The sequence below is a fragment of the Catharus ustulatus genome, chromosome 34, assembly GCF_009819885.2.
Source record: "Catharus ustulatus isolate bCatUst1 chromosome 34, bCatUst1.pri.v2, whole genome shotgun sequence".
NCBI classification, from domain to species: domain Eukaryota; kingdom Metazoa; phylum Chordata; class Aves; order Passeriformes; family Turdidae; genus Catharus; species Catharus ustulatus.
In genome coordinates this window covers 453,857-466,253 of record NC_046254.1, presented here as the reverse complement: position 1 = coordinate 466,253, position 12,397 = coordinate 453,857, and the positions used below count along the sequence as shown (strand labels likewise).

Sequence of the window (12,397 nt, the reverse complement as noted above, 5' to 3'; positions counted from 1 at the left end):
GTCGTGGATCCCGTTCCCACTGTAATTCCCATTTTTCCCTCTATAATTCCTGTTTTTCCCTCTATAATTCCCATTTTTCCCATTGTGATTCCCATTTTTTCCCAGATGGCGTTCCGGTACCTGTCGTGGATCCTGTTCCCGCTGTAATTCCCATTGTAATTCCCATTGTTTTTATTCCCAGATGGCGTTCCGGTACCTGTCGTGGATCCTGTTTTTCCCTCTCTAATTCCCATTGTAATTCCCGTTTTTCCCGTTATTCCCAGATGGTGTTCCGGTACCTGTCGTGAATCCTGTTCCCGCTATAATTCCCATTGTAATTCCCGTTGTAATTCCCATTTCTCCCTCTGTAATTCCCATTTTTCCTGCTGTAATTCCCGTTTTTCCCGTTATTCCCAGATGGCGTTCCGGTACCTGTCGTGGATCCTGTTTTTCCCTCTATAATTCCCATTTTTCCCATTTTTCCCGTTATTCCCAGATGGCGTTCCGGTACCTGTCGTGGATCCTGTTCCCGCTGTAATTCCCATTTTTCCCATTTCGCAGATGGCGTTCCGGTACCTGTCGTGGATCCTGTTCCCGCTGTAATTCCCATTTTTCCCTCTATAATTCCCGTTTTTTCCTCTATAATTCCCATTATTCCCGTTGTAATTCCCATTGTAATTCCCATTTTTTCCCAGATGGCGTTCCGGTACCTGTTGTGGATCCTGTTTTTCCCTCTATAATTCCCATTGTAATTCCCATTTTTTTCCCAGATGGCGTTCCGGTACCTGTCGTGGATCCTGTTCCCTCTATAATTCCCATTGTAATTCCCATTGTTTTTATTCCCAGATGGCGTTCCGGTACCTGTCGTGGATCCTGTTTCCGCTGTAATTCCCATTTTTCCCTCTATAATTCCCGTTGTAATTCCCATTTTTCCCTCTATAATTCCCGTTTTTTCCTCTATAATTCCCATTATTCCCGTTGTAATTCCCATTGTTTTTATTCCTAGATGGCGTTCCGGTACCTGTCGTGGATCCTGTTTTTCCCTCTATAATTCCCTCTCTAATTCCCATTTTTCCTGTTTTTTTTCCCAGATGGCGTTCCGGTACCTGTCGTGGATCCTGTTTTTCCCGCTGTAATTCCCATTGTAATTCCCATTATTCCCATTGTAATTCCCATTGTAATTCCCATTTTTCCCATTTCCCAGATGGCGTTCCGGTACCTGTCGTGGATCCTGTTCCCGCTGTAATTCCCGCTGTAATTCCTGCTGTAATTCCCATTATTCCCGTTGTAATTCCCATTGTAATTCCTGTTTTCCCAGATGGCGTTCCGGTACCTGTCATGGATCCTGTTCCCGCTGTAATTCCCTCTGTAATTCCCATTTTTTCCCATTTTTCCCATTGTTTTTTCCCAGATGGCGTTCCGGTACCTGTCGTGGATCCTGTTCCCGCTGTAATTCCCATTGTAATTCCCATTATTCCCGCTGTAATTCCCATTGTAATTCCCATTTCTTCGCAGATGGCGTTCCGGTACCTGTCGTGGATCCTGTTCCTGCTGTAATTCCCATTTTTCCTGTTTTTCCCATTATTCCCAGATGGCGTTCCGGTACCTGTCGTGGATCCTGTTCCCGCTGTAATTCCCTCTATAATTCCCATTTTTCCCTCTATAATTCCCATTTTTCCCGCTGTAATTCCCATTGTAATTCCCATTGTTTTTATTCCCAGATGGCGTTCCGGTACCTGTCGTGGATCCCATTCCCGCTGTAATTCCCATTGTAATTCCCATTTTTCCCATTGTAATTCCCATTGTAATTCCTGTTGTAATTCCCATTTTTCCCTCTCTAATTCCCATTTTTCCCGTTATTCCCAGATGGCGTTCCGGTACCTGTCGTGGATCCTGTTCCCACTGTAATTCCCATTGTAATTCCCGTTGTAATTCCCATTTTTCCCATTTCCCAGATGGCGTTCCGGTACCTGTCGTGGATCCTGTTCCCGCTGTAATTCCCATTGTAATTCCCGTTGTAATTCCCATTTTTCCCATTTCCCAGATGGCGTTCCGGTACCTGTCGTGGATCCTGTTCCCTCTATAATTCCCGCTGTAATTCCCATTGTTTTTTTTCCCAGATGGCGTTCCGGTACCTGTCGTGGATCCTGTTCCCGCTGTAATTCCCATTGTAATTCCCACTGTAATTCCCATTTTTCCTGCTGTAATTCCCGTTTTTCCCGTTATTCCCAGATGGCGTTCCGGTACCTGTCGTGGATCCTGTTTTTCCCTCTCTAATTCCCGCTGTAATTCCCATTGTTTTTATTCCCAGATGGCGTTCCGGTACCTGTCGTGGATCCTGTTCCCGCTGTAATTCCCATTGTAATTCCCATTTTTTTGGCAGATGGCGTTCCGGTACCTGTCGTGGATCCTGTTCCCGCTGTAATTCCCATTGTAATTCCCATTGTTTATTCCCAGATGGCGTTCCGGTACCTGTCGTGGATCCTGTTCCCGCTGCTGGGCTGTTACGCCGTGTACAGCCTGCTGTACCTGGAGCACAAGGGCTGGTACTCGTGGGTGCTCAGCATGCTCTACGGCTTCCTGCTGACCTTCGGTGAGAGACACAGCTCCTGGGAAATCCATGGAAAAATACCGGGAATGTTCCGGAAAAATCCATAGGAAAATACCGGGAATGTTCCGGAAAAATCCTGGGGAAGATCCCTGGAACGTTCCGGAAAAATCCTGGGAAAAATCCCTGGAATGTTCCGGAAAAATCCTGGGAAAAATCCCAGGAATGTTCCAGAAAAATCCCTGGAATGTTCTGGAAAAACCACGGGAAAAATCCCTGGAATGTTCCGGAAAAATCCTGGGAAAAATCCCTGGAATGTTCAAAAAAAATCCCCGGAATTTCTGGGGGAATCCATGGAAAAATCCTGGGAATGTTCAAAAAAATCCCGGGAAAAATCCTGGGAATGTTCAAAAAAAATCCTGGGAATGTTCAAAAAAATCCTAGGAAAAATCCCAGGAATGTTCCGGAAAAATCCTGGGAATGTTCCGGAAAAACCACGGGAAAAATCCCTGGAATGTTCCGGAAAAATCACTGAATTCCTAGGGGAATCCATGGAATGAGCCAGGAAAATCCCTGGAATTTCTGGGGAAATCCATTGAATGTTCTGGAAAAATCCCTGGAATGTTCCAGAAAAATCCCAGAATTCCTGGGGAAATTCATGGAAAAACCCCGGGAATGTAAAAAAAAATCCCGGGAAAAATCCCTGGAATGTTCTGGAAAAATCCCTGGAATGTTCCAGAAAAATCCCAGAATTCCTGGGGAAAATGATCCAGGAAAATCCCCAGAAAAATCCCTGGAATGTTCCAGAAAACTCCCAGAATTCGTGGGGGAATCCATGGAATGAGCCGGAACAATCCCAGGGATGTTTAAAAAAAATCCCAGGAAAAATCCCTGGAATGTTCCAGAAAAATCCCCCAAAAAATCCCCAGAATGATCCAGGAAAATCCCCAGAAAAATCCCTGGAATGTTCAAAAAATATCCCAGGAAAAATGCCTGGAATGATCCAGAAAAATCCCTGGAATGTTCCAGAAAACTCCCAGAATTCCTGGGGAAATCCATGGAATGAGCCGGAAAAATCAATGGAATGTTCAAAAAAAATCCCAGGAAAAATCCCTGGAATGTTCCAGAAAAATCTCAGAATTCCTGAATTCCTGGGGCAATTCCTGGAATTATCTGGAAAAATCCCCAGAATGATCCGGGAAAATTCCCTGAAAAATCCCCCCAAAATCCCCAGAATTCCTGAGAAAATTCCTGGAATGATCCAGAGAAATCCTCAGGAAAATCCCTGGAATGTTCCAGAAAAATCCCGGGAAAAATCACTGGAATGTTCTGGAAAAATCCCAGAATTCCTGGGGAAATTCCTGGAATGTTCCAAAAAAATCGCTGGAATATCCTGGGAAAATTCCTGGAAAAATCCTCAGAAAAATCCCTGGAATATTCTGGGGAAATCTCTGGAATTTTCCAGAAAAATCCCCAGAATGTTCCAGAAAAAATCCCCCCAAAATTCCAAAAAAATTCCAAAAAAATTCCAAAAAAATTCCCCAAATCCCAAAATAATTCCATTTTTCTCCAGGATCCATCCCCATTCCAAGCTCCTCTCTGTGGTCCCTTAACACCTGCACCTCCAAACCCCAAAAATCCCTCCCAAAATTCCCAAAAAATCAAAAAAAATACCCAAAAAAATAAAAAAAAATCCCCAAAAAATCCCCCCAAAAATTCCAGAAAAACCCGAAAAATCCCAAAATAATCCCCAAATAATTCCCATTTTTCTAGGGTTCATCACCATGACCCCCCAGCTGTTCATCCCTCAACACCTGCACCTTCAAACCCCAAAAATCGCTCCCAAACCCCCAAATCACCTCCGAAATTCCCAAAAAATCCCCCCAAATAATTAAAAAAAAATTCCAAAAATCGCAAAAATCCCCAAATTATTCCCAAATGCCATTTTTCCCTGCTCCAGTCCCTGGTTCCTCAACACCTGCACCTCCAAACCCCAAAAATCGCTCCTAAAATTTATAAAAAAAATCCATAAAAAGACCCAAAAAATCCCTAAAAAAAATCCCAAAAAACCCCAAAAAATACCCAAAAAAATCCCAAAAAAACCCCCAAAAAATCCCAAGAAATCCCCAAAATCCCAAAATAATCCCCAAATAATTCCCATTTTTCTAGGGTTCATCACCATGACCCCCCAGCTGTTCATCCCTCAACACCTGCACCTCCAAACCCCAAAAATCGCTCCCAAAATTCCAAATCACCTCTGAAATTCCAGAAAAATCCCAAAAAAAATCCCCAAAAAATTCCAAAATTCCTGAAATAATTCCCAAAATAATTCCCAAATCCCATTTTTCTCCAGGATCCATCCCCATTCCAAGCTCCTCTCTGTGGTCCCTTAACACCTGCACCTCCAAACCCCAAAAATCCCTCCCAAAATTCCCAAAAAATCCAAAAAAATACCCAAAAAACCAAAAAAAATCCCCCAAAAATTCCAAAAAATTCCCAAAAAAATCCCCAAAAATTCCAGAAATCCCAAAATAATTCCCATTTTCTAGGTTTCATCACCATGACCCCCCAGCTGTTCATCAACTACAAATTCCAGTCAATTGTTCCTCAACACCTGCACCTCCAAACCCCAAAAATCGCTCGCAAAATTCCAAATCACCTCCGAAATTCCCAAAAAATCCCCAAAAAATTTCCAAAAATTCCAAAATAATTCCCCAAAATCCCCAAACAATTCCCAAATCCCATTTTTCCCTGCTCCAGTCCTTGGTCCCTCAACACCTGCACCTCCAAACCCCAAAAATCCCTCCCAAAATTAAAGAAAAAATCCCAAAAAATTAAAAAAAATCCCCCAAAAATTCCCAAAAATTCTAAAAAAAAATCCCAAGAAAATCCCAAAAAATCCCAGAAAATTCCAGAAATCCCCAAATAATTCCCATTTTCTAGGGTTCATCACCATGACCCCCCAGCTGTTCATCAACTACAAATTCCAGTCCATTGTTCTTCAACACCTGCACCTCCAAACCCCAAAAATCGCTCCCAAAATTCCAAATCAGCTCCGAAATTCCCAAAATATCCCCCCAAAAATTCCAAAATAATTCCCCAAAATCCCCAAATAATTCCCAAATCCCATTTTTCCCTGCTCCAGTCCTTGGTCCCTCAACACCTGCACCTCCAAACCCCAAAAATCGCTCCCAAAATTCCCAAAAAATCAAAAAAAATCCCCAAAAAATTAAAAAAAATCCCCAAAAAATCCCCCCAAAAATTCCAGAAAAACCCCAAAAATCCCAAAATAATCCCCAAATAATTCCCATTTTCTAGGGTTCATCACCATGACCCCCCAGCTGTTCATCCCTCAACACCTGCACCTCCAAACCCCAAAAATCGCTCCCAAAATTCCAAATCACCTCCGAAATTCCCAATAAATCCCCCCAAAAAAATTAAAAAAAAATTCCAAAAATCGCAAAAATCCCCAAATTATTCCCAAATCCCATTTTTCCCTGCTCCAGTCCTTGGTCCCTCAACACCTGCACCTCCAAACCCCAAAAATCCCTCCCAAAATTAAAGAAAAAATCCCAAAAAATTCAAAAAAATCCCAAAAAATCCCCAAAAAACCCCAAAAAAACCCCAAAAAAATCCCAAAAAATCCCAGAAATCCCCAAATAATTCCCATTTTCTAGGGTTCATCACCATGACCCCCCAGCTGTTCATCAACTACAAATTCCAGTCCATTGTTCCTCAACACCTGCACCTCCAAACCCCAAAAATCGCTCCCAAAATTCCAAATCACCTCCGAAATTCCCAAAATATCCCCCCAAAAATTCCAAAATAATTCCCCAAAATCCCCAAATAATTCCCAAATCCCATTTTTCCCTGCTCCAGTCCATTGTTCCTCAACACCTGCACCTCCAAACCCCAAAAATCCCTCCCAAAATTAAAGAAAAAATCCCAAAAAATTCAAAAAAATCCCCAAAAATTCCCAAAAAACCCAAAATAATTCCCAAAATTCCATTTTTCCCCAGGATCCATCCCCATTCCAAGCTCCAGTCAATTGTTTTCAACACCTGCACCTCCAAACCCCAAAAATCGCTCCCAAAATTCCAAATCACCTCCGAAATTGCCAAAAAATTCCCCCCAAAAAATTAAAAAAAATTTCCAAAAATCGCAAAAATCCCCAAATTATTCCCAAATCCCATTTTTCCCTGTTCCAGTCCCTGGTTCCTCAACACCTGCACCTCCAAACCCCAAAAATCGCTCCCAAAATTTAAAAAAAATCCAAAAAAACCCCAATAAAATCCAAAAAAATCCCCAAAAAATTCAAAAAAATTCCAAAAAAATCCCAAAAAAATACCCAAAAAAATCCCAAAAAATTCCAGAAATCCCCAAATAATCCCCATTTTCTAGGTTTCATCACCATGACCCCCCAGCTGTTCATCAACTACAAATTCCAGTCCATTGTTCCTCAACACCTGCACCTCCAAACCCCAAAAATCACTCCCAAAATTAAAAAAAAAAATCAAAAAAAATACAAAAAAATCCCAAAAAAACCCAAAAAAATCCCCAAAAAAATCCCAAAAACCCCAAATAATTCCCAAAATTCCCATTTTTCTAGGGTTCATCACCATGACACCCCAACTGTTCATCAACTACAAGCTGCAGTCCATTGTTCCTCAATACCTGCACCTCCAAACCCCAAAAATCGCTCCCAAAATTCCAAATCACCTCCGAAATTCCCAAAAAATAAAAGAAAAATCCCCCCAAAATTCCAAAATTATTCCCAAATCCCATTTTTCCTTACTCCAGTCCCTGGTTCCTCAACACCTGCACCTCCAAACCCCAAAAATGTCTCCCAAAATTAAAAAAAAATTTAAAAAAACCCCAATAAAATCCAAAAAAATCCCCAAAAATCCCCAAAAAATCCCCCAAAAATTCCAAAAAAATCCCAAAAAACCCAAAATCATTCCCAAAATTCCCATTTTCTAGGTTTCATCACCATGACCCCCCAGCTGTTCATCAACTACAAGCTGCAGTCCGTGGCTCACCTGCCCTGGCGCATGCTCACCTACAAGGCCCTGAACACTTTCATCGACGACCTGTTCGCCTTCGTCATCAAGATGCCCATGATGTACAGGATAGGCTGCCTGAGGGATGGTAGGTGCATTTTTGGGGGTTTTTTTGGGGGGGTTTTGGGGTTTTGGGAGGGGGGTTTTTGGGGTTCTAGAGCAGAATTTAGGTGTTTGAGAGGGAAATTTTGGGGCTCTAGAGGGGAATTTTTGGGTTCTAGGGGGAATTTTGGGGTTGTATAGAGGAGTTTTGGGATTTGAGGGGGAATTTTTGGGTTGTAGAGGGGAGTTTTGGGGTTCTAGAGGGGAGTTCTGGGATTCTAGAGGGGAGTTGGGGGTTCTAGGGGAGAGTTTTGGGGATTTGAGGGGGAACTTCGGGGTTCTGGAGGGGGTCTGGGATTCTAGAAAGTGAATTTTTGGGGTTCTGGAGGGGGGGTTTGGGGGATTTGAGAGGGAATTTTGGGGTTCTAGAGGGGACTTTGGGAGTCCAGAAAGGGAATTTTGGGGATTTGAGAGGAACTTTCGGGAGTCTAGAGGGGAATTTTGGGGTTGTAGAGGGGAGTTTTGAGGTTCAGGATTGGATTTGGGGGGTTCTAGAGGGGAGTTCTGGGGTTCTATGGGGGAGTTTTGGGGATTTGAGAGGGAATTTTGGGGATTTGAGGTGGAGTTTTGATGTTCTAGAGGGGAGTTTTGGGGTTCTAGGGGGGAGTTTTGGGGATTTGATAGGGAATTTTTGGGTTTTAGATGGACGTTTTGGGGTTCTAGAGGGGAGTTCTGGAGTTCTAGGGGGGAGTTTTGGGGCTTAAGATTGGATTTTGGGAGTTCTAGAGGGGAATTCTGGGGTTCTAGAGTGGAGTTTTGGGAATTTTGGAGATTTGAAAGGGAATTTTGGGGTTCCAGAGTGGAGTTTTGGGGTTCTAGAAGGGCGTTTTGGGGTTTAAGATTGGATTTTGGGGGTTCTAGAGGGGAGTTCTGGGGTTCTAGAGGTGATTTGGGGTCACAGAAGAGATGCCCATGATGTACAGGATAGGCTGCCTGAGGGATGGTACGTGGGGTTTGGGGTTTTTTTGGGGTTCTAGAGGGAGGTTTGGGGTTCTAGAGGGGAGTTTTGGGGTTCTAGGGGAGAGTTTTGGGGATTTGAGAGGGAATTTTGGGGTTCTGGAGGGGGTCTGGGATTCTAGAAAAGCGATTTTTGGGGTTCTAGAGATGTATGGAATTCTAGAAAAATGACTTTTGGGGTTCTAGAGCAGAGTTTTGGGGTTCTAGGGGGAGTTTTAGGGAGTTGAGAGGGATTTTTGGGGTTCTAGAGGGGGGTTTGGGGATTCTAGAGGGGGGTTTTGGGGTTCTAGGGGGGAGTTTTGGGGATCTGAGAGGGAATTTTGGGGATTTGAGAGGGAATTTTGGGGTTCTGGAGGGGGTCTGGGATTCTAGAAAAGTGATTTTTGGGGTTCTAGAGATGTATGGAATTCTAGAAAATATGACTTTGGGGTTCTAGGGGGGAGTTTTGGGGATCTGAGAGGGAAGTTTTAGGGAGTTGAGAGGGATTTTTGGGGTTCTAGAAGGGTATGGAATTCTAGAAAAGTGAATTTTGGGGTTCTACAGTGGAGTTTTGGGGTTCTAGGGGGAGTTTTGGGGTTCTAGGGGAGAGCTTTGAGGTTTCAGATTGGATTTTGGGGTTCTAGAGAGAAGTTCTGGGGTTCTAGGGGGGAATTCTGGGGTTCTAGAGGGGAATTTTGGGGATTTGAGAGAGAATTTTGGAGATTTGGGAGGGAATTTGGGGTTCTAGAGGGGAGTTTTGAGGTTCAAAATTGGATTTTGGGGGCTCTGGAGTGGAGTTTTGGGCATTTGAGAGGGAGTTTTGGGGATCTAGGGGGGAGTTTTGGGGTTCTAGAGGGGAGTTCTGGGGTTCTAGAGGGGAGTTTTGGGGTACTAGGGGGAAGTTTTGGGGATTTGAGAGGGAATTTGGGGATTTGAGAGGGATTTTGGGGTTCTATAGGGGAATTTGGGGGTTCTAGAGGGAAGTTTTGGGGATTTGAGGGGGAATTTTGGGGTTCTGGAGGGGGTCTGGGATTCTAGAAAGTGAATTTTTGGGGTTCTAGAGGGGAGTTTTTGGGGTTGTAGAGAGGAGTTTTGGGATTTGAGGGGGAATTTTTGGGTTGTAGAGGGGATTTTTGGGGTTCTATAGGGGAGTTTGGGGTTCTAGAGGGAATTTTGGGGTTCTAGATGGGATTTGGGGTCACATAAGAGATGCCCATGATGTACAGGATAGGCTGCCTGAGGGATGGTACATGGGGTTTGGGGGGGTTTTTTGGGGTTCTAGAGGGGGGTTTTGGGGTTCCAGGAGGGGGCTTTTGGGATTCTAGAGCAGAATTCAGGTGTTTGAGAGGGAAATTTTGGGGTTCTAGAGGGGAATTTTTGGGTTCTAGAGGGGTGTTTGGGGTTTAAGATTGGATTTTGCGGTTCTAGAGGGGATTTTGGGAATCCAGAAAGGGAATTTTGGGGATTTGAGGGGGAGTTTTGGGGATTTGAAAGGGAATTTTGGGATTCTAGAGAGGGTTTGGGGTTCTAGAGGGGCATTTTTTGGGGTTTGGGGGGGGTTTCGGGATTTGAGGTGGAATTTTGGGGTTTTAGAGGGGAATTTTTTGGGTTCTAGCGGGGAGTTTTGGGGATTTGAGAGGGAAATTTCGGGGATTTGAGAGGGAATTTTTGGGTTCTAGAGGGGTTTGGAATTCTAGAAAAGTGTTTTGGGGGTTCTAGAGCAGAGTTATGGGGTTCTAGAGGGGAGTTTTGGGGTTCTAGATGGGATTTGGGGTCACAGAAGAGATGCCCATGATGTACAGGATAGGCTGCCTGAGGGATGGTAGGTGGGGTTTTGGGGGTTTTTTGGGGGTTCTAGAGGGGGGTTTGGGGTTCTAGAGGGAGGTTTGGGGTTCTAGAGGGGAGTTTTGGGGTTTTAGGAGGGAGTTTTGGGGTTCCAGGGGGGAGTTTTGGGGATTTGAGAGGGAATTTTGGGGTTCTGGAGGGGGTCTGGGATTCTAGAAAGTGAATTTTTGGGGTTCTAGAGGGGAGTTTTGGGGTTGTAGAGAGGAGTTTTGGGATTTGAGGGGGATTTTTGGGTTGTAGAGGGGAGTTTTGGGGTTCTATAGGGGAGTTTGGGGTTCTATAGGGGAGTTTGGGGTTCTAGAGGGGAGTTTTGGGGTTCTAGGGGGGAGTTGTGGGGGTTTGAAAGGGAATTTTGGGGATTTGAGAGGGAAATTTGGGGTTCTAGAGGGGGGTCAGGGTTCTAGATGGGAATTTTGGGATTCTAGAGGGGAGTTTTGGGATTTTACAAGGGAGTTCTGATGTTCTATAGGGGAGTTTTGGGGATTTGAGAGGAAATTTTGGGGATTTGAGGGGGAATTTTGGGGTTCTAGGGGGAGTTTTGGGGATTTGAAAGGGAATTTTGGGATTCTAGAGTGGAGTTTTGGGGTTCTAGGAGGAAGTTCTGGGGTTCTAGAGGGAGTTTGGTGTTCTAGGGGGAGTTTTAGGGAGTTGAGAGGGATTTTTGGGATTCTAGAGGGGTATGGAATTCTAGAAAAGTGGATTTTGGGGTTCTAGAGTGGAGTTTTGGGGTTCTAGGGGGAGTTTTGGGGATTTGAAAGGGAATTTTGGGGGTTTTAGGGGGAATTTTGGGGTTCTAGAGGAGAGTTTTGGGGGTTTGAGGGGGAATTTGGGGGTTCTAGAGGGGGGTTTGGGGTTCTAGAGGGGGGTTCTGGGGTTCCAGAGGGGAGATTTGGGGATTTGAAAGGGAATTTTGGGGTTCTAGAGGGGTATGGAATTCTAGGAAAGTGCTTTTGGGGTTCTAGAGGGGAGTTTTGAGGTTTCAGATTGGATTTCGGGGCTCTAGAGTGGAGTTTTAGGGTTCTAGAAGGGTGTTTCGAGGTTTAAGATTGGATTTTGGGGTTCTAGGGGGGAATTCTGGGGTTCTAGAGGGGAGTTTTGGGGTACTAGGGGGAAGTTTTGGGGATTTGAGAGGGAATTTGGGGGATTTGAGAGGGAATTTCGGGGTTCTAGAGGGGAGTTTCGGGGTTCTAGAGGGGGTTTCAGGTTCTAGAGCGGGATTTGGGGGATTCCAGAGGGAATTTGGGATTCTAGATGGATTTTTTGGGGTTCTAGAGGGGATTTCAGGGTCCCCCCATCCCCTTCCCCCCCAGAATTCCCAAATAATTCCCAAATAATTCCCAACTAATCCCACCTCTCCCCCCAGACGTGGTGTTCTTCATCTACCTGTACCAGCGCTGGATTTACCGCGTGGACCCCACGCGCGTCAACGAATTCGGGGGCACCGGGGAGACCCCCAAACCCCCCCTGCCCCCCGGCCCCTCCCCCACAGCGCTGCCCCCCGCCCCTCCCCCCCCTCCCCAAAAACCCCCCGAGGACAAGAAGAAGGATTAACCCCTCCCCCACCCCACCACCAGCACATTCCCTCAAAAAAAAAAAACAAAAAAACCAACAAAATTTAATTAATTAATTTTTTTTTTTTTCTCCTTTCCCCTCCCCCCTCTCTTAAAAATTATAAAAATTTTAAAAAATAAAATTAAGGGGAGGGGAGGGGGTGGGGGAGGGGTGGGCGTGGCCCCCTCCGGGGTTTTCCCGTGTCCCCATTGGTCAGCCGGGATTTTGGGGCGGTTTTTTGGGTTTTTTTTTTCTTTCTTTTTTTTTTTTTTTTGTCACGTCCCTGTCGTGCTCCATCCGTCATTGTCCGGTGTGGTAGGAAAAGTGTCCGCGGAGCCATAAAGAGCTGATTTCACCCCAAAAAAAATTCAATTTT

The 12,397-nt window shown here is 44.6% G+C and overlaps 1 protein-coding gene across 1 annotated transcript in view; it reads left to right on the top strand.

The window, feature by feature from the left end:
- The window catches only part of CLPTM1 (CLPTM1 regulator of GABA type A receptor forward trafficking), a gene marked incomplete at its 5' end in the record, with an annotated part of 41,627 nt that extends 29,558 nt beyond the window's left edge, over positions 1-12,069 (top strand). The window contains 3 exons of the mRNA XM_033083866.1: positions 2,437-2,572; positions 7,508-7,675; positions 11,834-12,069. Coding sequence (XP_032939757.1) covers positions 2,437-2,572; positions 7,508-7,675; positions 11,834-12,021 — 492 coding nt within the window. The remainder of the gene's footprint in view (positions 1-2,436; positions 2,573-7,507; positions 7,676-11,833) is intronic.
- Positions 12,070-12,397: the final 328 nt, after the last annotated feature.